General features: G+C 46.3%; 11 protein-coding genes across 11 annotated transcripts; 5 read left to right on the forward strand and 6 right to left on the reverse strand.

Moving 5' to 3' along the window:
• Positions 1-45: 45 nt before the first annotated feature.
• L203_104369 (ribosome biogenesis protein NSA2) lies at positions 46-1,137 on the forward strand (the record flags this gene model as incomplete). Its single annotated transcript, XM_066213756.1, has 7 exons — positions 46-48; positions 100-105; positions 158-219; positions 270-489; positions 543-755; positions 805-1,018; positions 1,073-1,137. The coding sequence occupies 7 exons, from the start codon at positions 46-48 to the stop codon at positions 1,135-1,137; spliced, it is 783 nt and encodes a 260-aa protein (XP_066069853.1).
• Positions 1,138-3,590: 2,453 nt separating this feature from the next.
• L203_104370 (uncharacterized protein) lies at positions 3,591-4,557 on the reverse strand (the record flags this gene model as incomplete). Its single annotated transcript, XM_066213757.1, has 6 exons — positions 3,591-3,642; positions 3,692-3,830; positions 3,930-4,016; positions 4,063-4,222; positions 4,379-4,449; positions 4,497-4,557. The coding sequence occupies 6 exons, from the start codon at positions 4,555-4,557 to the stop codon at positions 3,591-3,593; spliced, it is 570 nt and encodes a 189-aa protein (XP_066069854.1).
• A 193-nt stretch (positions 4,558-4,750) lies between these two features.
• On the reverse strand, positions 4,751-8,810 carry L203_104371 (uncharacterized protein; the record flags this gene model as incomplete). Its single annotated transcript, XM_066213758.1, has 8 exons — positions 4,751-4,968; positions 5,015-5,133; positions 5,215-5,543; positions 5,716-6,069; positions 6,116-6,933; positions 7,054-7,962; positions 8,013-8,115; positions 8,163-8,810. 8 exons carry the CDS (start codon positions 8,808-8,810, stop codon positions 4,751-4,753), a joined length of 3,498 nt encoding a protein of 1,165 aa, XP_066069855.1.
• Positions 8,811-8,994: 184 nt separating this feature from the next.
• Positions 8,995-9,982, forward strand: L203_104372 (uncharacterized protein; the record flags this gene model as incomplete). The annotated part of the gene is made up of 3 exons (XM_066213759.1): positions 8,995-9,150; positions 9,204-9,298; positions 9,352-9,982. 3 exons carry the CDS (start codon positions 8,995-8,997, stop codon positions 9,980-9,982), a joined length of 882 nt encoding a protein of 293 aa, XP_066069856.1.
• Positions 9,983-10,049: 67 nt separating this feature from the next.
• On the reverse strand, positions 10,050-11,241 carry L203_104373 (uncharacterized protein; the record flags this gene model as incomplete). The annotated part of the gene is made up of 10 exons (XM_066213760.1): positions 10,050-10,191; positions 10,244-10,303; positions 10,352-10,422; positions 10,472-10,481; positions 10,537-10,568; positions 10,616-10,705; positions 10,756-10,803; positions 10,852-10,874; positions 10,920-10,998; positions 11,056-11,241. The coding sequence occupies 10 exons, from the start codon at positions 11,239-11,241 to the stop codon at positions 10,050-10,052; spliced, it is 741 nt and encodes a 246-aa protein (XP_066069857.1).
• Positions 11,242-11,380: 139 nt separating this feature from the next.
• Positions 11,381-14,059, forward strand: L203_104374 (uncharacterized protein; the record flags this gene model as incomplete). The annotated part of the gene is made up of 8 exons (XM_066213761.1): positions 11,381-11,522; positions 11,726-11,740; positions 11,796-11,807; positions 11,853-12,203; positions 12,268-12,384; positions 12,432-13,759; positions 13,809-13,913; positions 13,964-14,059. The coding sequence occupies 8 exons, from the start codon at positions 11,381-11,383 to the stop codon at positions 14,057-14,059; spliced, it is 2,166 nt and encodes a 721-aa protein (XP_066069858.1).
• A 2,035-nt stretch (positions 14,060-16,094) lies between these two features.
• L203_104375 (uncharacterized protein) lies at positions 16,095-17,408 on the forward strand (the record flags this gene model as incomplete). Its single annotated transcript, XM_066213762.1, has 3 exons — positions 16,095-16,274; positions 16,327-17,029; positions 17,086-17,408. 3 exons carry the CDS (start codon positions 16,095-16,097, stop codon positions 17,406-17,408), a joined length of 1,206 nt encoding a protein of 401 aa, XP_066069859.1.
• A 1,003-nt stretch (positions 17,409-18,411) lies between these two features.
• Positions 18,412-19,610, reverse strand: L203_104376 (uncharacterized protein; the record flags this gene model as incomplete). The annotated part of the gene is made up of 6 exons (XM_066213763.1): positions 18,412-18,428; positions 18,477-18,773; positions 18,817-18,959; positions 19,009-19,178; positions 19,224-19,407; positions 19,462-19,610. The coding sequence occupies 6 exons, from the start codon at positions 19,608-19,610 to the stop codon at positions 18,412-18,414; spliced, it is 960 nt and encodes a 319-aa protein (XP_066069860.1).
• Positions 19,611-20,107: 497 nt separating this feature from the next.
• Positions 20,108-22,020, forward strand: L203_104377 (uncharacterized protein; the record flags this gene model as incomplete). The annotated part of the gene is made up of 8 exons (XM_066213764.1): positions 20,108-20,522; positions 20,571-20,657; positions 20,704-21,017; positions 21,065-21,415; positions 21,462-21,535; positions 21,586-21,658; positions 21,709-21,825; positions 21,880-22,020. The coding sequence occupies 8 exons, from the start codon at positions 20,108-20,110 to the stop codon at positions 22,018-22,020; spliced, it is 1,572 nt and encodes a 523-aa protein (XP_066069861.1).
• A 602-nt stretch (positions 22,021-22,622) lies between these two features.
• On the reverse strand, positions 22,623-24,131 carry L203_104378 (uncharacterized protein; the record flags this gene model as incomplete). Its single annotated transcript, XM_066213765.1, has 7 exons — positions 22,623-22,668; positions 22,722-22,773; positions 22,823-22,955; positions 23,008-23,339; positions 23,391-23,544; positions 23,655-23,815; positions 24,086-24,131. The coding sequence occupies 7 exons, from the start codon at positions 24,129-24,131 to the stop codon at positions 22,623-22,625; spliced, it is 924 nt and encodes a 307-aa protein (XP_066069862.1).
• Positions 24,132-24,658: 527 nt separating this feature from the next.
• L203_104379 (uncharacterized protein) lies at positions 24,659-25,454 on the reverse strand (the record flags this gene model as incomplete). The annotated part of the gene is made up of 4 exons (XM_066213766.1): positions 24,659-24,862; positions 24,911-25,116; positions 25,165-25,300; positions 25,383-25,454. 4 exons carry the CDS (start codon positions 25,452-25,454, stop codon positions 24,659-24,661), a joined length of 618 nt encoding a protein of 205 aa, XP_066069863.1.
• Between the last annotated feature and the right edge of the window lie 826 nt (positions 25,455-26,280).

Consider the following 26,280-nt stretch of genomic DNA (forward strand, 5'->3'; position numbering starts at 1 on the left):
TTCTTTTCAATCTGATTTTATAAAAAAAACAGGAAAAAAGAAAAGATGGTAAGCACTCGAGTGTAACGAAGAGTAGTGAGCTGACAAGTTTCTGTACAGCCGCAGGTTTGTTTGACCTATCCCACTCGGTTTAATGACCTTACTGATAGTATGATAGAACGAGTATATGGAAGAGCACCGAAAGCGACATGGTCGCCGCTTGGATTACGAAGAGCGAAAGTGTGTATTGATAGCACTTTCAATATTAGGTGAAGCTGACAAGGATTCAGGCGAAAACGTACCGCTCGAGAAGCTCACAAAGCTTCTTCCGACGCTCAAAAGATCTTTGGTCACAAGGCCAAGATAATGCATGCCCGTCGACATGCGGAGAAAGTTCAAATGAAGAAGACGCTCAAAGCGCATGATGAGAGGAATGTCAAGCAAAAGGACGATGGAGCAGTACAGGAGGGTGCTTTGCCTGCTTATCTGTTGGACCGTGAAGGTCAAAAAGTATGAAGTATTTCTTCCTGTATCCATGCTGTTACTCATGTGTGTTTATCAAGGACGCCAAAGCTCTGTCGACAGCCATCAAGGATCGAAGAAAAGATCGTGCCGCGAAATACTCTGTTCCTCTCCCCAAAGTTAGAGGTATTGCTGAAGAAGAAATGTTCAAGGTTATCAAGACTGGAAAGAGCAAATCTAAGAGTTGGAAGAGGATGATTAACAAAGCAACCTTTGTTGGCGAAAGTTTCACTCGAAAGCCCGTCAAGCTTGAAGTAAGCGCCTTGGGTGTACCAGTAAGGCAAAAAGCTGATAAAAGATTAGCGCTTCATCCGGCCAATGGGTCTTCGAATGACCAAGGCGAATGTGACTCACCCAGAACTAAAGACTACATTCCAGCTTCCTATTATCGGTGTCAAGAAGAACCCTCAGTCACCACTCTATACCTCTCTCGGTGTTCTCACCAAAGGGACTATCGTTGAAGTCAATGTGAGTGAGCTGGGTATGGTAACAACTGGTGGCAAAGTTGTATGGTCAAGTAAGCCGCTCTATCGATAATCAACAGAACTTTTGAGAGCTGACAGCAACGCAGAATACGCTCAAATCACAAACAACCCCGAGAACGATGGGTGTATCAACTCTGTTCTCTTAGTGTAAAGGTAGCTCTAGATGGATTTTGTAACATTGTACTAATACCTGTGGCGACATGCGATCTCTGATCTTTCTGCGTTTTGAATGCCTAAGATCATTATTATATATATGCGGCATCTGCACATATGATTATAAGGTTTTCAAAGAATCCATCATCACTCGTAATTGGCGGGTCTCCTACTTCCAAAGATGATTAAACCAGATGTTTCAAACACGTCTGCAGAACGCATCTCATAAGCTTGTTTCTTCTGACTTTAGGAATCAAGAAATGCTTGACGACAAGAACCTCAAGATTCACGACCTACGGATGATGATTACAGTGCGCAGCCTGTCCAAGGCTCAGTTTGACATCAGTCAACTATCTGCACAAGTTCTTATGACAATAAGGCTCTCAAATCAGACCTTTTAATGGTATCCGTCCTGGTTCGTAATGCGCTTCTATTGCCAACGTTTGCTGGCAGATGCAAAATAGACCATAATCGATACCTTGCTTGGTGTCGGATAGTATTAAACTTTTCATCTTGACTTATGTGGCAGGTGCCAGAGATACGTCAAACAGATATCCAACTCAACCGTGTCTAGTAGAGTGCTCAATTAAAAATGTAAAGCCAAACAAGAATGTATTCGCTTTGAAAAGAACAATTTGGAGCATCATTACATGAAGTCAACTTCCACATCAAATCCTATATTTGAAAGTAAGGTATTAAAAGAATAATTAAGGAAACCGTATTAAAACACTCCAACACTTGGGAGTGTTGAAAATCAGCAACAAGTTTGACTATATAGAAACCCCCATGGATAGGAGCTTAGTAAACACTCCTCAGATGTGCTGTTGAGCGAGGAGACCTGTCTCTTGATCAATCTCTGCTTGAATTTGTCCTATGTCAGGCTAGGCGAAAGAGAAGTTGTTTGAATTGTTGGAAAGGAAAAAGAGACGAGAGGTTGATAAAACGAAGACTGGTTGCCGAATGGTGGCCGAATGGTGAACTATACCAAGAGTTCTTTGGATAAGACCACAGCCAACGATAAGACCAAACAGTGTTGCGGAAGGCAAGACGATGGCATAAAAGACAGCCAAATGGGCACAGTGTGACGAGCGACAATCTGACAGAGCAAAGGTCAAGTATACCTTTGCGAGTCGACGAGAAAGCTTGAAGAGGACGAGGGAAAGAGCCAGGAGTGTACTATATCACGACAGCTGTATCTGTCTAGTTCTCAGCTTGACTTGATGTAGTATCAGTGTCGTAATTGTATGGTGCATTCTCTAATCATCTAGGATATTTTATATCGGGTGTACCACACGGAAAAGAACTGTAGGTTGGAAAGAGGTCACGATATCCAACATACCCAACGTTCAAGGCCACAAGCCTTGCCGGCAGTCAACAGCAGAGGACAACAGCATGAGATTTGAAATATCAGTCGCAGCCCATTCCACATGAAGCCGCCTCAAGCTTCCAGTTCTTGTACTCTTCTTCAAGAGTTTGCATAGACAATGCCTAGATCAACGCTCGCTTCCAGATACCTATACTTTTAGTCACTGCAACGTCAACATTGATTCCCTTGACAGCACAGCAGATACCTCTTTCCACATTCCTCACCTCATGTCTTGTGTCTCGTTCTCTGCCCAAGAACCTTGCCTACAGAGTCATCCTACCCATCTCAATAGCTTTTCCATGACGATGGGACTTGATCATTCCTCTAAATTTTGCATACCCCCTCAGGCAAAGCCTAAACCAACGGTCAGCCGATATACCCCGTCGGAAGCTATCCCAACGTGCTTACACTCAACCCTCTTGCTGGTCCATACTGGCCAACCAGCTAGGCACTTTTCATTGACATATCTTCATTATAGGCGTATCCCTATACAAACCATCCCCATATGAAATCAGTCAGCTTCCAACGGCGCATCCTCGGGCCTCCGACTGCTCTCCCAGTCGTTGTCCGTCCGTTTTATTGGTATTACCCCGCAGACCTCGTCCGCAAAACTACAGGGAGAATGTCAACTGACCCTTATCCGCTGCAAAGCGTGACTTGCTCACCCTATCACTTGTATCCTTGGCTACCTGACCAATCTCTCCTCCAACGTGGTAGGTGGTTGCATAGTACGGCTATTCATTATTCAATCAAGTCAAATAAGCTGCTATAACTAGTGATTTAGAGAAAACACTTACAACCATTTACCCCTCATACTCATAGCTAAATAAAGACAACAACTTTGGATCAAATGTTGTATGTCAACATACATTGCTATCCTTATATCCACAACACACCCGTACACACAAAAAAAGGAAATCTTATCACCAGCATCCACCGTAGGGCCAAATGCATGCATGTTGCTCAAAAAAAAAACATACACCACTTTCAAACATAGACTTGATAGTCTTTTTGGTTTCATAAAAGAAAGGGAAAAAAAAACGTATAGGGATAGATCAAATACAACGGATAAGGCCATAATAGTACTAACAAGGAAAAGCAATGGTGACTTCATCACCCTCAGTGTCAAGGCAGATTCTAGACGTCATTTCAGCAATGCCAGCCGTACGACGCAGACAACACTCACAAAGACAAGTCTTCAACAATGTGGTGCGCCCCTAGACCTTCCAACGCTTTTCGATTATGACTTGTGCACACCGCAACCACCAGTGCTCCACTCGCAACGCCTGCCTTCACACCCGACGGAGCATCCTCAAACACGATACCTGTCAATCAGCTCCGTCCATTATCACAATACGTACATTCAGTCGGGTGAAGACCCAGCGCGGCCGCTCCCATAATGTACGGCTCTGGGTGTGGCTTACCCCGGGTCACTTCATCGGCCGTAATGAGATGCGATGTTTTTGGTAGATCCACCGTGGTGATGGCTGTCGTCGCATAAGCATTTGTCGCTTTGACCAGGTCAGCACACTCAGGGTTGCCTGTCAACAAACAAACCAGATGTAACAATGGCCCATCGAGACGTGTCTTTGGATACGTCGTTCAAGCCAACCAACAACTTTTGCACGCCAGGAAGCAGACGGATACCGTCTCCGCCTGATGACGCGATGCGTTCGGCTTCTTTGAGAACGTCCGATTCAAACTTTTCTGTTGCAGCCTACACCCTGTCAGCCACATCCAGCCGAATCACCTCACCTCAAGGGCCACGGGATCCGTAATCTTGAGCCAATAGCGCAACAGCTCTCTCGTCCTTATCCCATGGGAACCTAACGCTGTCAGTCCCGCTCTACCACTTCCACTCACTCTTAAACACCTCTCGCAAGTCCACATAGGGATACTCCTTGACCCACTTGTGCCACACCGCCTCGCACACGGGAGTCGAGCCTGATACCATCGTCAGCCTCGGCACCATGAGACATGTCTCTACGAACTGATTAACGTCCCATCGAGGTCAAAGAGAATCCCTCGCGCCTTGATGGTGGTAGTTGGCATAGCAGCGGTGGCGAGTTTTTTTTTATTTCTTCTCTTTTTTTTAAACAAGACGAAGAAAGAAAAAGGAAAATCCACAAATTTAAACCATTGTCGAAACCTCCACCGGCTGAAATTTCTGTATGGAGTTAATTTCAATGGGTCCTTTCAAGTTAGGGTTTGTGTCCAAGCAACGGACTAAAACAAATTACACTTTTCAATACGGTTTCAAAACCTGCCTCTCTGTAAGGAACGCCAGCTCATCATCCAACAATGCCTCGTCATCTGGAAGTGCCACATGGCCTTCCTCTGCCACGTGAGGCGGCGACACCCGCAGACGCAGCCCACGCTCCACTCCCAGGGCGGCCAACGCCGCCAGCTCCCCGCTGCTAAAGTATGGCCGCAGGAGCGGTGAGAATGGTAGTAAATACAAGGCTACACCGGTCAGCGGCGATCGCCGAACGGAAGCAAAATGGCTCACCTTTGCACGCACCCAGTGACGAAAGAGCCCGGTGCCAGACTTCTTTCGCGATCTTGGGCCGTCCCATCAGTATTTGAAATTCCACAGACAGTAGCCAGAGTGCGGCCGAACGTTTGCCGCTATTGTTCCGACACAGGATGCAATTAGCAGATCAGGGTCGCCATCAGCGCCAGTCCGTGCGGTGACAGAAAGGAACCCACCGTGGAGAGCTAATCCCTCTGTTGAGCACAAACTGCACGCGCTCAGCGCCGCCACCACCCGAATCCCAGAAAGTCCGATGAGCGGCCTTCGCCTCTGCCCAAACGGCCCAGAGCAGCCCCGGGCCGGCGGTCATCGCCGCCGTCAGGCGTGCCACGCGTCCGGACACGCGTTCGCGGACTTGGCTATGCATGTAGAGAGACAAAAACGCCGAGTTGCGGGGATATTTGTGGCAGGCGTCTTCGAGGATGTGGCGGTAGAGAGACGGTGGTGAGGGATGGCGGGATATGTGGCGGTAGAGGATACGGGTGAGGAGCTGGTACGAGGCTTCCTGCGCGGACAATTCGCAGCGGTCGGCGTGGAAGAGACAAACATCGCGAGCGCTCTCGACGCCGCTGGTATAGTAGGTGTAGAGGGAGAAAAGGAGGAGATGGCTCGGTGGGAGGGGTGAGGCGAGCGATGTATAGTACTGGTCGTCAGCTCGGTCTCATCTCGTGGCTTACCTGTCTTGCTCTGAGCAAGGTCGTCGGCTTGGGAGCCGTTGCGGCGTAGTCTGCTTTCGCTAGTTGGGTCGTTTTCTCCTCGCCAGCGCCAGCCGCCATCAGGCAGACCTCTAGACATCTATGCTCGTCTTGTTCAAATTCGAGTTCTGCCCAACCGGCCCAGAGGTCGAGCTCGTGCGAGGTCTTGCCTGTCGCTGGGCGTGTCTGGATGGCAGCTTGGAGAGCCGTGGCGTACACCGTTCGGGCCGTTTGAGTGTTTCCACGTTGGTGCTCCAGGCGGGCATAGCCATCCCATAGACAGAGGTCATCGCGATGGTCGGCAAGAATGGACTTTGCGACCTTGATTGCCCTGCACTGGTCAACGTTGAAGCCTTGGATGGACTTACCCCTTGGCAGATACGGCACTCTCCAGTGCGAGACCGAGGAGCACAAACCAGGGGTCAGCCACACGGTCCTTGAGCAGCTGCCACACGTTTCTGACAAATCCTACATCTTTACCATCCAAGTCGCTGCTATCCATGTCCCTGAACCAGCCACTTGGGCCGGACTTGGCAAACAGCGTCGAGCGAGATTGAACCCATGATTTGACTGGCGTGGTGAATGGGTGAGAGAGTGAGGCAGGTTGGATAGGCTCCATGGGCTCACCGCCTACAGTCTGCCACATTAATCTTTTCGTACTAGGCTTCTCAGGCCAGAATTCCATCCGTTTGGTATCGCTCTCAACTAGCGTCCACTCGTACGCATCCCACTTCTCCGTTGCAGAAGCCCATAGGCCTGGCGGCCAAGACGGCAGGCCCATAAATGCCATAAAAGCATAGATGAGATGTATTCGGACATTCGGCAAGAGGATAGGAAAGAGAAAAGGAGAAATGTCGTCAAAAACGACAACATGGAACGGATCATCCTCTATCTCAGAGTTTAAATCCGTCGCTCGACCAGGCAGACTGTAAACCCTTTCGGCGTGCTTCTCTGCTTCAAACCACTGTCCCATCGGATCGTTTGAAGAATGTTTGAATACCGTTTCCTCAGTGCTAGGCGGCGGTAATGTCTCTTTTGGTGTTTTAACCCACCCGACAGCGCCCGGCTCCCCGATGCGTGGAGCTTCACTGTCCCAAAAGCTCTCAAAGTCGGAAGTTAACCACATGAACCATTCGTGGCGTTGAGCTTGAGAGGGTTTGGCAGGAGGAGAAAGGTAAGATGGCGGAAAAAAGTTTCTAGCTTGGTTTAGCATGTTCACAAGAGGGGAGGACATACATTTCAATGAGAGCTTGGAAGGCCGCCAATGCCTTTTCTTGATATCCTACTCTCATCAGCTTCACTTGTGTTTGAGATACTCACCTGCTTGTTTTAAAAACATGACCAATCTCATGAATATCTTAATTAAATTCTCTTCTCTGGCTTCTTCTCCCAAGCCCATACCTATCCCACCCTTGAGTCGTTCCAAGCATTCGACATAAACTTCTACAACCTCATCTACGGCCCCCACCTCTTTATCGCCTTCCGCGCGGTCCTTCAATTTACCGAATCCTGGTCCTTGGCACCATTCAATGTACCCTAGCCATATAGCCATGATATCTACTCTTTCCTCGGATCCTGCATCCGTCTCTTCAAGTTGGCGAAGTACGTTTTTCCATCGTCTTGTCACTTTCCCAACCGACCATACGTTCTCTGCAGTCTCAAGGAACGCCAAATGAAGTGCTACTGAGTGACCGTTTTCTTGTGCTGCATCGAGTGCTTTGCCTAGAATAGATAGCCTTACTTCGGCCTCGGCTTTCGTCATTGTTGAACCAAGAGGGCCATGACTTTTTACACGAGCACTCGATTCAAGATGAAGTGTAGAGTACGTGAGCCAAGAGGAAATGTCGGTTGGGCATGTATGAAGATGAGCTTCTAGTTCGATTGTTTTGCGTACAGTTTCCTGATTCAAGGTGGTATAGCTTCCAATTGCCGCTTTAATGTCTCGCTCGTCATCGTCGTCGTCAGAAACTGTATGAGTAATGGATCGCCAAGCGGGTATATCCGTCTCTTTATTTTGCCTATTTGATCCACCAAATTCGATGAATTCTTGGTTGAAATCCAAAGAACAATTTAGCAAAGGTTTCAAGAGGATGTGGTGTGAGCTAGAAGCAACTTGTTTGTTGTATCTCGCTGTAAAGGGTCGACCACGAGGAGCAACTTCGATACCCTTCTGCGTTTTCTCGCGAGAATAGACTATACGTAGCCCAGGGTTGAAACCTACTATCTGGTCTGTGAATATGATCAGTACATCATCACGTCTCTTTGTAGTTCTGATTTACTGTCGTCTCGCATATACCGTGGGGCAGAATATGAAGTAGCAGCACCGTATTGGAAACTATCCTTATCTCCTACCGTATCTACAAAAAAGTTGTGAGAGGGTGCCTGCGGCATTGTCAGTCTATAGATGTAGTCGGGCATAGCAGACCTACAGTTTCCAGCGACTTATGTCCTTTTCGGCTTTCTCTACCTAAACTTTCATACCAAGGTATCCCATCATCTCTTTCAATGTATCTTTCTTCGCCCTTCTTCATTGTTACGTCTGACGGCTCGATTGGCCCAGATTCGCCGCGAATGAGAGCCTCAGCCTGCTCGCGCTCCTTTTTCCTATGGTCTTCTTTCCAGCGTCGTTCGGCAGATCTGTCTCTCTTTCTTTCTCTATTATGCCGATCTTTGTCCTTATGAGGTTCATGATGTCTGCGATGCCTACTATGCTCATCCTCATCATCTCTGTCCTTGCGTAAAATATCCTCTCTCAACTCGGTGTTAAATGGGCCAGATTGGCCATGTATTCTACGTGTATCTCGAGCTCTGTCATGTCTTTCCTTGTCTCTTTTTCTTTCGCTTTTTTCCGCCGCCTTCTCTCTATCTTTCCCGCTACCGCGTTGCTCACCCCTTCTTCTTTTCCTGCTGATTTTCTCATGTTCCTCTCTTAACTGTGATTTATCTTGATCCGCAAGATGAGATTCTGGTAGATCAGGAAAACTGGAGAATGTCGGTACAGCTTCCTCATTTTGATCTTGCTTTGGTCCGTTTTGAGGAAATTCTGGAAAAGAGAGGTATTGAGGAGGAGAATCCATGACATGGAGAGGCCAATCCGCTTGCCACTTTGCGTGGTTTTAATTTCCCAACGAGTGAAGATTAAAATTAGAATAAAGAGAATGGATGGAAATGAATTACCTCCACCTTAAGTCGACGGAATCAAAAAAGTTGTCTCTTTTGGTTTTGCATTACATTTGAGCAATTTACAACTTAACAACGCAAATGTCGGATATGTCTCTAACGTCTGGTTCTGATATTCCGTCACAGCAACAAGAGTCGATGCCTACGGTTGAGCTGAGTTTTTCAACGGGAGCAAATGGAGCGTGGGATGATCGAGAACTCATTAATGCTGCCAACTCTGCTATGAAAGAGTTTCACGCAAGTCCCATCAAGTTTTACATATAACGTATCTCTGACGAAGAATAAACTAGACTCATCATCCAGGACCGGGAACGTGGCTGGATAAGGCAACAGCGGCCACGGCTCTTGGTCGACCATTACCGGGTGCTAATGACTACGGCACAGCGTAAGCCTTGCTCTCGTACACCGTTGCAGCAACTGACATTCATCCCTTGGCAGCTGGTATACTGCATCTGTTCCTCCCGTAAACACTTCAGAGCCTGAGACACCTGCAAAGAAGAAAAGGAAGACGAAGCAATCCACGGCCGTCAATCCTTATGACTCCGTCAACACTTATTCCCCTTCTATTCCAGCCCTTCCTGCCGAGCCATCCGATCGTGCAAACCGACGGTCTGTGGAAAGCCCGCGTTATCAGCCCCCATCTCCTGGGGGGATGTTGGAGGTGGTTGATGAGGCAGCGGCGGATGCAGAATGGGGAGAGGTAGAGGAGGTGTATGATGAAGATCATTGGGAAGCAGAAGACGAAAGCCCGTACAAGAGCGAAGAACAAGTACGACCACAGGAGTATGGAGTCTATGATACAACTCATATGTCGAGGGAAGATGCTTTAAGACATGCGATGACAGCGCAGTATTGGGCTGGGTATTGGATGGGTGTAGTACAGACTAAGTCCGAATCTGATGGATTGGGTAGACAGAATCAAGGACAAAGCAAGTCCGTGACGTCTTTTCTGGGAAAAGCTCAAGATGCAAACGGAGGTCCACATGGGAAGCGAAGACGTTCGACCAACCTATGTATCAATCGACAGCCATACTCAAATACTAATGGTCTTTCCAATCTCAAACGATGAACCTTTGATTAGGTAGCAATGCATGTGTTAATGGATAATATCACACGCGACACCCAAGTCAGCGTAATTATCCCAACATACGACCAAGACTATTTTTGACCATGCCGCCTACTAATTGACCTCCAATACCTCCAAAACCAAAGCCCAAAAGGTTACCTGAAGAGGCCACACCACTTGCCCATCGCCGCTGGGCATCGCGATCCGCATATCTGTAAATGACATTAGTAAGATAAGAAAAAAAAATGGACAAGAATGACATACGTGAAACCGAGAAGATTGGAAAAGTTAAATACTAGCGCAAGGAAAACTATCGGCAGAAAACTATGACGTTTATGAGCCCAAGACGAAGGCAAACAGAAAGGAACATGCGAAATATTGAACTTGAGAATAGAGATGATAAAGAGCGCAAGCCATCCTAATGGGTAAACATACAATGCAATCTATCGACTTTGTTAGGTGAAATATTTTCTAATGTCTTTGTGCGCTCACCCAAAACATTCTAAATCACCCCAATTAACATTAAACAAGGAGGAAATAATTAAAAGTAAACTCACTTGGCATCAATCGGGTTCGCTGGCCGCGATGGCTGGTTTTTCCATTAGCTCAATATTGCGTTGAAAAGTGCACACAAACATCTCTGGATTCAAAGACCCAAGCACTTTCGCCTTCGTCGTCCACCTCATTCCAATACCTCAGGCCTACAAGTGTCCGTCCAGCAACATTCTACAACTCGCAGTTAGGATTATTCTCAAATGTAGAAGGACTAGACGTACTCGGGTATTCCAAAAATCCAGAGAAAGCAGCACGACGACGAGGACAGTCTTGATCTAGATTAGCTGACAACTCTATTAGAACGCTGCTGTACTCACGCTGAGAACATAGTTATCGGTGACTAGTCGCCATCAGCCGAGATTCACCGCTCCCCACCATTACCTACATAGTCCACATAACACATAGACAGCAATCGCAGCACTTCTGAATAGATAAAGAATAGCCAATGCCACCGGATGACTCGACTGCTTCAGAATACCTCTCTATACAGTTAGCAGGCTTCATGGCCGATACCAACATACAATGCCGCCTTCTTCTGCACTTTCCAGGCTACTGCCACTCCCACTTGGCTGTGTCCCTGGGACAAGCACTTTTGGGGTGGCTGTAGGTGTATTTCTAGAGGATGAACCAATCTGGCCTTGAAGAACAGAAGGAGTTTCTTCGTCTGGTTCTATGGCGCTGGACAAGAGAGGAGCACTGGAAGACATTTTGGTAAAGACGAGAAATTACCATGATAGTAAATAAGAATGATGATAAGGCGGAGAGAACCGCCTCTCGCGTGCCTATCTCCAGAATAAAATAGGCCTGCGGCGACACTTTATTACCCGCGTTCTTTATTCCAAGTAAATGTGTTTTTCTCTCTTCTTCTTTTCCTTCTCTTATCCACCCTCTATCTGCACAAGAGCAGGTCTCAGTACACTATACTCTGCGACCCGCTGTTCTGCATACCTCTCTACATACGCTCTAGCATTCACGCTCTCTACCCACGGTGAGTTGCAAGTGGCGAGAAAGTCGATAGACGAGAATGGAGGCGCGTCAATCAAAGGAAGCCAGCCATTCCTACGACCGCTTACTCTATAGATGAGAGAAAGTACTGACAATACATGTTCTTTGGCGCCTTTGTGGCTTTTTACAATTCCATTTCGAATTTGAATCGTACACTTTCATATACTTGTTCATCTCTCTGCACAGACCATCCACATACTGGTACGCATCTTTCTTTCCTTTGTTAATCACCTGCTTATGTTGCAAGGAATTTCAGATCCCGGTGCAGGTCCGTACAGCGGCTGGTCGCCCTTATAATTTCTCGTGTTTGGAGACAAGCAGCACATCGCAATGGCGTCACAGACTCTTCGACCTCATCGCTCGCCGTCGCCATCTCCCTCCCCGGAGCCACCTGTGAACCCTTCCAACCCGGCTAAGCTCATGCGCCAGTCCCTTGGTCCACCCAGCACCACCACGGGCACTCACAAGGGTTTTGGGCAGCTAAGTTTGAGTAATAATGGCTTGGCTAGTCCCAGCTCATTCAGCAACCCTAGGCATGTTAGCTCCAGCGTGGCAATGGGCATGGGTCATAAAGAGAATTTGAGCCCGAGACCAAGTGGTATGGGACCTGGGAGGGCTGTATCGGCCGCGACGGGACCGCGGCCTAGCAGCGAATACATCTCAAGTAGGGATGTCAAGACGCCTGAGGGTGAGTTGTCAAGAAAAGAATGATCATCTGACATATGTAGCTGAACAAATTGACCAATGGTTCAAGCACCTTGCTAATTGGGAAGCTACTCTTGAAGAGATGGCTGCTGCCAGTACCGATCCGAACTTTACCGAGGAGCTAGGTGCTATCGAGCAATGTAAGTAATGTAAATAATTTGCAAGGTTTCGGGCTCACAAGTTGCAGGGTTCCGAGTCCTTTCGGAAGCCGAGCGCACTGCTGCTCTCTATTCTCTTCTCCAACATTCTACGCCGGTTCAGATCCGTTTTTTCCTGTCTGTTCTTCATCACATGGCACAATCGGATCCTATGACCACATTGCTTTCACCTGCACCTCCAGCGTCAGCTTCTTTGCAAGCCCAGATGGAATCTAAGTTTTCTTCTATGAATCTTAAGTCTCCTTCCGCCGGTGGCGGTTCTGGTTTCCCTGGTTCTCCGGGTGCTGGTCATTATCTTGCTCCAGACGATGCCACTGCCAAATCCAAGATCAGGCAAAATAGGATCTCTGCTCCCGGTACCCTTGGTGTAGGCTCACATGAAAGATGGCAAGGCCAGCTTGATCAGGTTGTTGAACGTGGCTCCTCCCCAGGTTTGGAGGGCGATTTCTCAGAACGTGGTCGCTCAAAATCTCCTACCCCTGAGCCTCGCCCCAAATCTACCGACTTTGCAGGCAAAGCACGCGAGTCTCTCAATCGAGACAGAATGTCTTTCCCTCGCTCCCCTCGAGTTTCTGCTGGCGCAAACACCGGTATTGGACTTAGTATCGGAGAACAATCTCCAATGGCTAGTCCATTTACCAACAACCCCAGCTGGGCAAGCATGGTCAACACTCCTATGGCCACAAACTTTGATAAACCCCGATTGGGTACACCAGCCAGCGTTGCAGACCTTTCGCAAGCTCTCAATATGGCAACCTTTCAGCTCAACAACCCTGGATATTTGCCTTTGGAAGATGTTAGAAAATATCGCCGTTCTTCTGGGCTTGGTTCTGGAAACAATTCCAGAAACATTTCTGGCCAATACAACGACGACGGGGAAATCACCAATAACCATACCGCACAGCCAGGCATGCCTTCTGGCCTTTTACCCAATCAGTTTAGTGCAAGATCCCCTGCTCTCGACCAATTTGGTTTAGGTGCTCTTGGTATCGCTGCTGATCCTGCTGCATTAGCGAACTTGGGTCTCAACTACAATCTCTCTGGTCTAGGTGTGAATACTGCTCTAAATGGTCTCAATGCCCAAGCACAAGCGCAGCTGCTCGCTATGCAGGGCATCAGTTCACCTTATTCACCTTTCTCACAAACAAGCGCTCTTTCTGGCGGCTTGAATCTTCCAAGAAACAACAGGAGCAACCAAGGAGGACGGAAGAGTCCGATGATGAAATCTCACTCGCCTGCCCCAGGTCAAACTGGAGGTGGTGGTGCTGGTGGAGGAGCTGGTGTTGCTGGTCCTGACGATGTAGACATGAGGGTGGTGGAAGATATAGCCAGTTGGCTACGAGTATTGAGGTTACATGTGGGTCAATCTTGTATTGCGATCGTTTTCTAATGCTAAATTCTTCAAGAAATATACGTCTAACTTTGAAAAGACCAACTGGAAAGATATGGTTGTAATGACAGACCAGGATCTGCAGGATAATGGCGTGAGCGCACAGGGTGCGCGAACCAAAGTGTGTAATGCTTCGAGTTCTGAATCTTCGCTGATTGTATCACTATGTAGTTCCTGAAAGTTTTCTACAATGTGCGAACCAAAATGGGGATTTCCCATCCACCTGGTCAAGAGGAGTACGCGCCTGGCGCCAAAGACTCTAAATAAATGCTGTCCTTGTGATTTATCTCTGGATTTTCTATCTCTTCATCTCTTTCTTGTTACTATTTCATACAGTCTGTTCTTTTATAGTTGAGGTGGCGCAGTTCTGTGTGGCTTGTCAATTTCTGGGAGGAGTACAAAAGGATCGAGGAATTGGCTGTGATGGAGAAGTGACTGAGCGTATTTCGAAAAAAGCAAAATTAAATGAATTTCTGTCGTAGCATCTGAAGAATCAAATTATCTGACCTTTTTGCTACTTTTCTTTTCTTTTCTGTCTTTGCAAGTTTGATGAAAGTTAATAACCAATGACGTGTTATTTAACACATTCGCCAAGCCAAAGAATATTCAACGTTATGGCATGTTTTTAATTTTCTTATTTAAAATATTGTATTCTACTTTTAGATATTTATTTTACCACTTTATATTTTAATGTCCTTGATCAAACATATATCCGTCAACTCTATTGCTCAAGAAGACTTTTTTGTGCTGTAGAATCTGCCCAGAGCCTTTTGGTACATGCGCAATATCGCCCTTGAGTGTGATATGCCCCTGATAGAAGCCATGGGCTTGTCGCTTTTGGCAATGAACGGTCACATTACTACAGCTTCCAAAGACCTGATTGAACTCCTTCAATCAAGCATCACGACTAGAGGAGAGTCATCCTGTTTACGAATGGAAACCGTGCTGTGACCCAAGACAAATAGTCGAACAAAATCAGTCCGTTCGTTCATCGTCAGACTTTTGTCCCCAAAGAATGACTTCTCTCCTCGACCTGTGAAAGCAGCGTCATTATCTATGTGCCAACAGCTATCAAAGAGCTTCTTTGAGCTATGTTTAATGCTTTTTAGAATGGAAGTGGAGTCGTTTCCATCGACGAAAGCTTAGTGGAATTCTGAGGTTGAAGAGATTGCCGTATCACCCATCCAATATGTCAAGACCCCAAGCCCGCTTAAGCAAAACCAGTTAGACGTAGTAAGAGAAAATATCTAATGGGTTGAGGAGTAATTGGGTGTAACTTCAAATCTCTGCTTCCTTGCTTTGAAGTTGAACAGCCTGAAAGTCAAATGAAATCATCGAGCTCCCAACAAAAGCTGTCTCTGAGCTTTACGCAAAAGGAGTTTTGGCTAAAGGTTGAACCCATATGGTAAAATGCCGATCAGGCAAGTTTGTGAAATGAATGTTGTAGAAGACAGTGCTTCATGTCATAACAGTCAAATCTGAAACGTTGTCAGAAATTAGGTTATGTCTTAGGGCTTTGAACTGAAAGCATTGGGACGTAGGATAGCTTGTTGAGAATTGTCTAACTGGAATAGAAGAAGACAGCCATTTAGATTCATTCTTTGGGAGCTATCAACAACAGGTCCTTCCTTATATCTTCTCAGATCCTACGACGGACATTCAACTATACCACTTTCTTAAAACACATCATGCCCTCTCATTCCCTCGTCTTTCTCTGTCCATAATCCCGGCAAACGTGTTGAGAAATATTTACGAAACTCTGAAGTTGAAATGGCCATCTTCTTTTTCCAGATCACAACGCCATCACAGCCATCTACAATGCCTTCATCAGATGCTGCAGCATCTTGAGACAATATTTTGATAAGCCATGAGCAAATTTTCGAGTACAAATGATAGGAAAGATGGCTGAACAGGTTATCTTTTGCGATTATTCCAAGCCAATGAGACTGGACAATACATCGAATGTAGGATCTTTCTGGTTGGAGAATATACCAATAACGTATATCCAAAACTAGCAATGAGGTGCTTGCAAGCATGTATAAAGATTCGAAATAGATTGATAAGGAAAAAGAAAAAGTTTAATGAATATTCTGTCATTAGGTTATTAAGAAAATTCTAAAGTTGAAGATTCGGCTTAATTTATTTACCGACCGGGTGCCTGAAAAGACCTCCACCTTAGGTTCCACGTCGACAGTTTTTCTTGCCAGCACATATATTTGCCACCATATATATTCTAAATTTTAAATTTGTTTTCCATTCTTCTTCATTTTTACTGTTTGTTGGGTTGACGCTGGTTATTGCTATGGCTTTCGCCGCGGCTGTTTCCTCTTCCAAACGCTCTGCACCGTCGCCTGAATCCCTACCTCCTAAACGCCCACGTCATTCCTCGTTGGCATCACCATCCAAGGGAGAAGATACGAGTGACGATTTGCAAGAGTTGGACGAAGTTACTAGAGCAAAGATTGCCCGCAAAGAGGCTAGAGTGGGTTGTTTGCAATGTTGACAAGGTCTGTCTTAACTAATGAACCTTTCAGACCATTCGCAACCGTGAATCTGCACAACGTTCGCGAAATGCACGGAGGCTGCATCTTACATGGCTTGAAAAGCGAGTAGTGGAACTTGAAGTTGAGAATATGGCGCTCAAAAATGAACAATCTGCATCAACACAGGCATCCACTGCGGCTTCTTCATCCACTAATCTTATATCTACATCATCGTCCGGATCGCGCGAGGCGTCTCCTTTGCAAGAAGTAGCTTTTTTTGCCACCAATCCAGACTTGTCTACTCCTATTAGCGCTAAGAATATTAGCCTGAGTGACATAGCCCCACCGCCTCCGCATTTAGGCATTAGCATTCAGTCTTTTATTGACCCATTACCAGCAACGCTTAGTCAATCTTCATCCGAAAATCCTGAAAGCGAAGAGGTTCAAAAAATCAAGGCGGAAAATTCAGCTTTAAAGCAAAGAATAACTTTGCTAGAGAACTTGGTAAAGCAGGTCGTGTCTATCGCCGATTTGAGTGGTCAAAGTGAACCACAGAACGCGCTGTCAATGGAAACTTTTGCCAATCGGACTGCTTTACTGTTCACCCCATCCACTGGCCTTTCATCTACTCTATCTCCCGATCTCTTCCCTATTGACAATACACATTTATCGGCGTTGTCTCAGCATTCTACCACCAGCTATAACTCTCAATCCGAATCTCTATTGTCGCCGGACGTGTCGAATCCCGTCGCTTGTCACTCAGCAGTAGTGGCGACCACCTCTGCATTCAAAGCGAGGATGGCCCTGCAGCGGGCGAGGGGTTTTTCAACACGATATCTGGCGATGATACTGATAAAGGATCAGAAGCGTATGACGCAGATAGCCAGGTTGATTGTTGCTCTGGCCAGACACAGAGGCTTGGCTGCTCTCCCGAAGCAGCAATCCATGAGACCAGCGTGGACAACGTGTATGAAGACGAGAAAATTCAGGCAGAGATGGAGAATTGGGATGAGACGTTGAATAAATTAATTGATTTTTTGGAGGAGCAGGACGTATCCAAAGTCGCAGAGACTGAGAAGAATTTGGACTGGGAGTGGGACTGGCCGAAATTGGAAGACGACATCGTAGCTTAAGTGTGCCAAGGGAGATACTGGAAGAAAACATTCGTCTTGTTGATTGTATCTATACGTTGAACATCAATTTAGCCGCCTATCGACAAAAGCAAACATGTCCCACACAATTGATACTTTTCGATCACTACTAATCTCTATTATCTCCTGTTGCTATCTGGCATCATTGAACGACCCTGCTTCCTTGAACAGCTCTTGAAACCTCCAAACACGGTATGTTTACCCGCTCGCCGACAGGTTTGAGCCGTAAACAACTAGTTGGGGTGAAAGTAGCCGATTCTTGGTGGCATGTATCGGACGAGAAGCTAGACACTGCATGAGATTTGAAGGAAAGGTGGTGAGAAGAGTTTAGTATCAAAACAAGAGCTAGGGCAATTTGGTTCTCATGCACTTTTGCAACCGTAGCGTTGAATCTTTTCAAGATTACGACCTAAGCTGTAATTATCCATGTAATGCCTAAAGCAATTAAATGACAATTAAGAATTTGAAGGAACGGCTAAACACTGTCAAACAGCTTTCTACGTTAAATGTACTGGAGCTGTATTAATAATTCCAGCATTCGAGTAAAGACAATCTATATTAGGATTAACATGAATTGGCTCTTGAGTAATGACAAGAATATAGGTATCGTTCAACCTGTATATTGAGCGTACTCTTTGGTTCAACTCATCCAGAACAAATGTAGTGTCTAAGTATTACCCAAAGCATGCCACCATTTGTCGAGAGAACGCCATACGGCAGATTCCGGTTGTCGTGTAACAATTCTGCCAACATTGGTTAAAAACCCGTTGATATCTCAAAACGGCCAAAGATAGTAAACAATTTATTATCATCAATTTTACAGCCAATAGAAAAAAAATTAGACTATAAAGTAAAGACTAGTCATCGCCGCACGATTATACCCTTGGTTTTTGCTTTAACCCTTCAAGAATTCGGCACTTTTATACAGTCGTTACTTGATCCTTCTATCATGTGTTTCCTTGTTATTTCTATTTGAGGTATCATCTTAGACGCAGTGAACAGCTATCAAGCATTAAGCACATGTTTAAGAAGTCAATGTATGCCACTTACTCCCGTCAGCGTGTGTATGACAGTCTTTGTCCCCGCCGCTGGCAGGAGTGTCATGCACCTCAGCAGCTTGAGTAGTAGGGGTAGCAGGACCCGTGCAGTGATAGTGGTCGCCGTGAAGGGTACATCCTGTGGATTCAGCCGGGGGTGGAGGGACGGAGGCAGAGGCAGCACCTGCATTGGAAGAAGTGGCAGGAGGATTAGAAGAAGTTTGTGAATGGTCATGCTGGTCTGTTTGCTTAGCCTGAGGCGTACCAATACAGGCATCACCGCCCTTGGCTACCTCAATGGCATAGACATCTTACCAACCGTTAGCCCGTTTATCATAGCAGACGAAGCTTACGAGCAGCAAAGTACTGAAGGGCGTTGGAGTCGATAGCAGCAAAAGTACTGTTGTGTTCAGCAAGCTCGAGGATGGAGGCATAGTCCTCTGCAAAGTGACCGACGAGCCCGTTGGTTACAGCAGGGACATGGAAGAATCGGTGACTAATCAAGGTGTCAGAAACACTAGCCGTATCTGCAAAAATACACTCACATCAAATCAACAGACCAATAAGTGGATGGCTTTTGGCTGGCAAGTTGAAAGCCAGACATACAAAACGCCTCGTTGTAGATTCTGCTGGTATACGAAAGGTCACAAATGACTGTCTCACTTGTGGCATTATTGCCTCGCCAGTGACCATTGAAGCCTTTTTGGGCACAATTCTATTCTACGTCAGTCAACCTGCCAACACGAGAACGTTTACCAACACCATCAGGGTTGTCGCATCTTAGAATGACGCCTTCCTTGTTGCCGGTAAGGAAAGCATCCCAGATGCCGATGACCTGAGTGTATGAATCGGCATCTTTACCAAAGTATTTCTGAAAGACTGGGTCTGCAGGACCGTTCGTTCGGGCGTATTCCTTGGCGAAGCTGGCAACCTCAAAGGCGTCGCTTCACAGCCACTCACAGTCAGCAACAATCTGCAGATGGCCAACGTCAACTCACGACAAGGCCTTATCGAGCATCCTTCTCTGGGTAGCGTTGCAGCTCTCGTGGATGTTGATATCGCTGGTATAAGGCTTCAGGTCCCTTGGGACAAGAGGCATAGCGACAGAAGATCCAGCTAGAAGAGCAGAAATCAAAAGAGAAAGCATCTTGAACGAAACAGTTTGGTGGAGTTGTAGATGAAGTGGGAACAGATTGGAAGAAGCCATCCCATCTCTCGGGGTGCGCTATATATATCTCTCCCGTCACAGCTCCATAACATCTCCGTCTGATTGAAAACCAGTGGCTTTTGCGAGAAGAAACCCAACGATCCTCTGCTTGGCATTTAGGAAAAGTCGAATGAAAACGTTTTGTGGATTCGACATGATATAACAAAACTGAGCCGAGATCCGAAATCAAGGCACGAGGTACCATCTTATCTCAGCCCATCAGTAGTCGTCGAGAGCGGAATCAATTTGGGAGGTTCGGCGTAATCTTTTGCATGACCGTCAAGTCCTCATTTTCAACTCTTCTTTTAACTGTCTTGTCATTTTCAACTTTTTTTTGGTTTTCTCTTGGCACTTCTCTGATCGCAAGCCGACCTCAAAATGGCTTGCCAAGAAACACATACGGACAGTTTAACGCCACGACAGCTGGGTATAAGAGCATGCCCAGAGGTGGCTGGCTGTCCAGCAAAACCGTCACGATGACCCTCAAGACACTGACTGTGCTCCTCTTCGTGCTGGGAGCAAAGGCTCAGTTTGGGCCGAGCTCCTCGGTTGAGACTCTCGGGTCAACCTCTCTACGTTCTGCTGCTTCAGCAACGTCAAGTGTGCCTCCTCCTCCAGCAGAAAGCACTGGATGCAAACTGCATGAGGACCATTACCACTGTGAAGGTCCGGCTTTGAAAGCATCCCAAACGGCATCGGGAACGGTACCTCCACCGCCTGCTGAGAGTACTGGATGTGTTCTCCATGTCGACCATTACCACTGCAAGGGTCCAGCCGAGGGTCATACGGGTAGTCCCACAACAGCTAGTCCCACTGTGCCTTCTCCGACCGAAAGCTCCAACTGCTTCTGGCGTAGGTCAAGTTGATGCTTTGACAATGTCTAGGCTGATTGTGGAACAGATGAAACACACTGGGACTGTTTTGACACTGCCGCGGAAGCCGAGGAAGCCCAATCTGCTGATAAATCTGGAAAATGTATCATCCATGGCAAGTTTTCCATGATCTTTTTGTGCGACGCTCATACGAGTCGCAGTGGGCCACACTCATGGAGACTGTTCGGCAAAAGACTTGGCTTGTGGCGCTGTCCTTTTGGAGAATTATAATATGGGTCTTCACATTGGCGCCTTGTTCATCATCCTCATCACCTCGGGTCTTGGTGTTCTCATCCCTTTGATTTCTCGATGGCTTAGAGATCCATATAGTGAAGAAGCGACGGGAGAGATAGAGCTGTATGAAGGCACTGTAGCATCGAGTGCAGCATTTGGTAAAAATGTCGGTTGGTGGGACAATGTCTTTTTTATCGCAAGGCACTTTGGTACAGGAATTATCATTTCTACTGCGTTTATTGTAAGTTTAACCATCTCCAACTTGCCAAAAAATTGAGAATGTGATAGCATTTGCTCTATCACGGCTTTGTGATGTTTGCCAACAAATGTGTTGGTCATCTCAGTTATGAATCCACATCCCCAGCCATCGCTATGGCTGCTGCCATTGTGACTTTTCTTCTTGACCTGATAGGTACTCGTTACGCTCATAAAAATGGAAATGCTGTTCTTGTTGGCTCTCCTCAACTTGAGGAGGGCATCAAGCCCAAGGGTTCACCACAAGAAGCCAGCGGCCACCATCCTCATGATGGCGGATGCGGCAGTCGATTTGACGCAGCTTTAGCTGCTGAACAGAATCATCAAGTGTTGCTTTTGGAAGCTGGCATCATCTTTCATAGTATCATGATTGGTGTCACCTTGGTAAGCTCTTTCGTTGTTTCTCACATAGGAGCTAACAGCCACTTAGGGTGCCGGGGGAGGCGAAGGTTGGACTACTCTCCTGATTGTAATTATTTTTCATCAAATGTTTGAGGGTCTTGCGTAAGTTTGGTTGACGGGCTCATAACCTATAACTCATGGTTGTGTCCCAGACTTGGAGCCCGAATTGCGCTTTTGGAATGGATTTCAAGGACTCGAGCAATCTTTATGGGTCTTGCCTTCACCGTAAAATCTTGTTATTTAACCCAAGAGATTAAACTGATTTGGTCTGCTAGCTGATCACTCCTATCGGTATTGCCATCGGAATTGGCGTTCGCAAGTCATTCTCCCAGAATGGCAGGGCGTCTTTACTTTCTGTTGGTATTCTCAACTCTATGTCTGCTGGTATTCTGGTGAGCACACCTTTGCCTTTTTCATTTAACATCGACTGACTTGTATACGTACAGCTGTACACTGCATTCAAATTGCTTTCTTCAGACTTTACTGAAGGGCCTTTGCGCGATGCAAAGCTGTATAAGGTCCTCGTGGCGTTGGGCGCTTTGGTTGCGGGGTTGATTGCCATGAGTGTACTTGGAAAATGGGCCTGAGTAATGTAATGACATTTTAATGAACAAGAAACGGAAAGAGAAGCTTGGTAGATAATTTAAGCGTATAAACATGTCGTTAATAGATAATTTGGCTACTTTTTGATGTCAGAATAGATAGATATGCAAATGTCAGATTAGACATTTTACTCACGGGAGTCCCCCTTTGCAGTTTCTTTTCTGAACACATAATGAACAATTTAGTTCTAGCTGTAACTTGTGAGTTTTACACAACAGCCAAGGCATCCGTACTAATTGGCGATAATAGAATGTACCTAAGGAAATTCGTCTCTGGTACACGGTATGAGTTGGCTATGTGTTTCTGTTCACTCGGATCATGCTGCCAAAACATCAAATCATACTCGTCGCATTGCCCAAAATACTATAATTCAGTCATGATTTTTGTCAAGCTATCTTCATGTCGCCGCATGATACGAACAAGTCAGAGGAAAATTCTATAGAGTCTAAGACATTCGCATTTGGGTACCATTTTCTTCGGTGGGCACTCGCGCAGCACTTTTTGGAGGACAGAAAAACCTTTGACAGGTTTTGCTGGCGGAGTATTATGGTAAATCTATAAGCAATGATTCGTGAATTGACAGGGCCTATTTAGCCTTAACGGCAGCTGGGTCAACTGGCGCAGTACCGATGCTAAGAAATAGCTCATTAGCCTGGTGATATTGCAAGAGATAACGAAAACATACGCAGCCTTGACATAGTCGGCAAAAGATACCATGCAGATTGTTTGCCAAGCACCTGTATATGCTCATAAGCATCTCTAACTAGCCAGAGGAAAAGGACAAACCAAGACCAATTCTTGGAGATACGCCTCTGTAAAGACCTTTGATGCCGTTGGTCCTATAGATGTAGGATAGGGTGTTGAGAACGGTTTTTTTGGCTGGACGGGTAGGGTCTTGAGACTTAAGAGCAGATTGCATCTAGATGAATTGATCAGCCATGTGCGTAATCGCGGCATGATTGCAAACTTACTTCGACTCGCACAACCTCGATAGGTTGATTCCAAGTAGCCAAAGCACCGCCAAAAGTACTGGCCAGAATCTTATCCATAGCTCCGAGCTTCTCGTCTTCTTTGATACCCTTCGCCTTTCTCAAAGCGCCTTCAGCCAGTCTTGCAAAACCAAATCTGCTTCCCCAGTTGGTAGCCTGACGAACAGCGACAGCATTGACACCCTTGTTGATACCAGCAAGGCCTTCTTTGGCATACATGTTCTTGAAAACGGTAAAGGTGGACTCAACAGGGGCGCCAGCTTCAAGTTGCTTGTGTCGAGTGATTTCGACAGTCTTCATACACGTACAGAAGCCTGTGCCGTTTTAGCTCTCCTTTTTTCAGTATTCCTTGCTCGACCACTCACCCATTGTGGCATACGCCTGAGCAATACCACCTCCGATACCACCAAGCATACCTGCCGCAGCAGGGGAGAGCCCAAAGCCCTTCGTGGTATACTTTTCGATTTCGGCACTGGTGAAAATGAGTACCGCGCCCTTTGTAGAAGCTTCAATCCAAGCCTATTAGGGAGCAAGATTAGATTTGCGTCAGCATGCCATCACTCTACGAAGCTGTGTCCATTTCACGGAAAGTATTACAGTGAAAATAAATCAACAAACTAGAGACATACCCATGGAATTAAACCTTGGTAGAACCCCTTTATGCCGCCTCGACTCCAGACAGTACTGAATGCTTGTGCCATGGATTGACTACGATTTGCAGCCATTTGAGTTTTGAGAACCTCCAGAGGTTGACCAAGGGTTGTAACTTCAAACATATTCATGGTAGCACCTGCAAATAGTAAGCAACTTCTCCTCAATCTCTTATATTACGAAATGACTTCAAACATCAACCTGTTCCCAAGAACTTTAATCAAAGACTTGGGAAGGCTTTCAAAGCAGGCTGACGTTCTCAGACGATAACCAAGCGAGGAAGGGGGTTTATTTGGAATACACTCGAGTCGACAGATGCTTGAATCGCAACCTTGAAGCTCGAGTGGGCTCTCCAATACCCCCAAATCCTCTACAGTCACTGACACAGTCATGGTGAGTATTAACCTACCAACAGCAATGTTGGACCAGTTAAAGCCTTTCTCCATGGGAGCCATAATGTATGGTATTGTAGCAGATGGTATAGCAAAAAAGCGAATGGCAAAAGAAAGAAACAAGAAAGAAAGATTCTGGCTATATATATTTTGGAATGGAATTGAATGGGGAATAGTCGTGTCATGCCCTGAGGGGTGCCCCAGGAAAATCACACTCCGCGAATTTGATTCCGCTCGAAATCAAGTTCTAATCAGCAGCCGATGGGAACAACTCAAATTAAATTCACCCAAGGCCATTAGAATTGTTGTAATCAACTTAAAGGTATAAGATACAGAGCACATGCTGTCGTAGACCAAAGCTCATTCGGTCGCACAACCTGTTGAGTCATCCTGCAAGAGAGAAGGCAGTTGGTCCATACAAGTCAAGACTCTGAACATTACTGCAGCATATTGATGAATATTGCTGATAATTTGTATATGGGACGCAACACATGTTGTGACGCTTGTAAACACAATGACTATGATAGCGGTCATGAGTGCATCCCCAGGAAGAAAGTATAATCGCTTCTCTACTGCCTCCAAGGAACCGATTATTTGGTCTTCTCAGCAGCTTCCTTGTCGGCGAGCCTCTTCTTCCTGGCACCCTCGTTCCTCTGAGCGGCGCGAGCAAGTCGGAGAGTAGTGAAAGCATTTGTCTCCTTCTCCTCATCAGTGATGGCACGGGGAGCTTCGGAAGCGTAGGAGGCAGGAAGAGGGATGGCATCACGAGTGATGTGAGCAGTGAGAGCCTCGCCCTAATTTGATCAGTCGCGCTCACTCAAGAGTTGCAATATAAAACATACAGTAGCGTCACCAGCCTTGGGCTTACCAGCCTTCTTGGGGAAGACGACCAACCTAGACTTGTACTCCTTAAGCCTCTCAACGTTGAGGGATTGGCCCTCCTCAGACTTGGACCTTCGTCGGAGATCAACCACAATGCCAAGGGACTTGGCCTCCTTCTTCCTGATACCAGCGAGCTTGAGCTCGGAAAGGGTGAAACCACGACCCTCTAAGACATCTGTTAAAAACTCAAAATTTTGTCATCTATTCAACCAACCTCTGATACGGATGTTGTACCTCTGGGTAGGGCATCGAACAGCGGGTCGGAGACGCTGAAGAGGTGCGGCGCCGGAAGCAAGAGCCTTCTTGCTCCTAGCAACTCGTCGAGACTTCTTCCTTCCGGGCTGGTCAAACTATACCATCTGTTAGCCATCGTCCTTTCCTATCCATCCCAAGCAAGCTCCAGTTCTCTTTTCGCATATAGACAGCACTAACCCAGGTCTTGACCCGCCTCTGCCAATCTTTGTGGAAGTGGTTCTTTGGGAGCTGGTTGTTGTGCTTAACCATTTTTGAAAACTGTCATAGTGTAGTTCATTTCGCCAAAAGTGTGATCCAGATGAATAATTTGAATAAGCGCAATAGAAAGCAAGCCCGTCAGCACCCTTCTTGCAGCTTACAACTATTCAAAATACGCACCTCGGCTCCAGCTGAACTTGAAGGATGAAGAGGAAACCTCAACTATCAGCAAAATCACAACACCATTCCTGGGCGGCAAGTTTCGTCCCGCAAAACTCCGCCGTTGTGGCATCTTCTTTTGGCTATTATTTATTTATTTCCCCACTTAACCCAATGCAATAAAATGCGAATATTTTCTTTCTGTTTTCTTTAACGCAATTTAAATCCACAAAAAAGCACCTCCCCTTTCTCCTTGATCCTTTCCTAATAGAAAGTCGATCTCATAGAGTGGGAGGCCGTCATATCTTGGATGAGAGCGATGCAAATCAAACGAGACTTGGGTGGATCGCTCAACTGCTGGGTGGTGAGGGATCCAAATCTGTGTTTGACATTTTTAGGCTATCACTGTTTATGCATGAGATCTTGGCGTGCCATGGAGACATTCAGAGCTATTATTGTCGACTGAAAGTGAATCTGTCTGATGTTTTATCAATGGGAGTTGTCGTGATTCAAGCAGCTTGGCTCGAGACAAAATAGTGTGTCTTAAGGTTAACTCTCACATTGAAGGAGATAGATAGTGGTATTGGCTTTGTATAGACACTATGCTATGCGCTTGAATTTATCAAATCCATAAGGGCTACTGGATAAGCTCATTTGTACAAGAACCATAGTTGGCACAACTCAAGGAGCTGATAGTACATATCTCATATTGCATCAA

Source organism: Cryptococcus depauperatus, chromosome 5, assembly GCF_001720195.1.
Source record: "Cryptococcus depauperatus CBS 7841 chromosome 5, complete sequence".
NCBI classification, from domain to species: domain Eukaryota; kingdom Fungi; phylum Basidiomycota; class Tremellomycetes; order Tremellales; family Cryptococcaceae; genus Cryptococcus; species Cryptococcus depauperatus.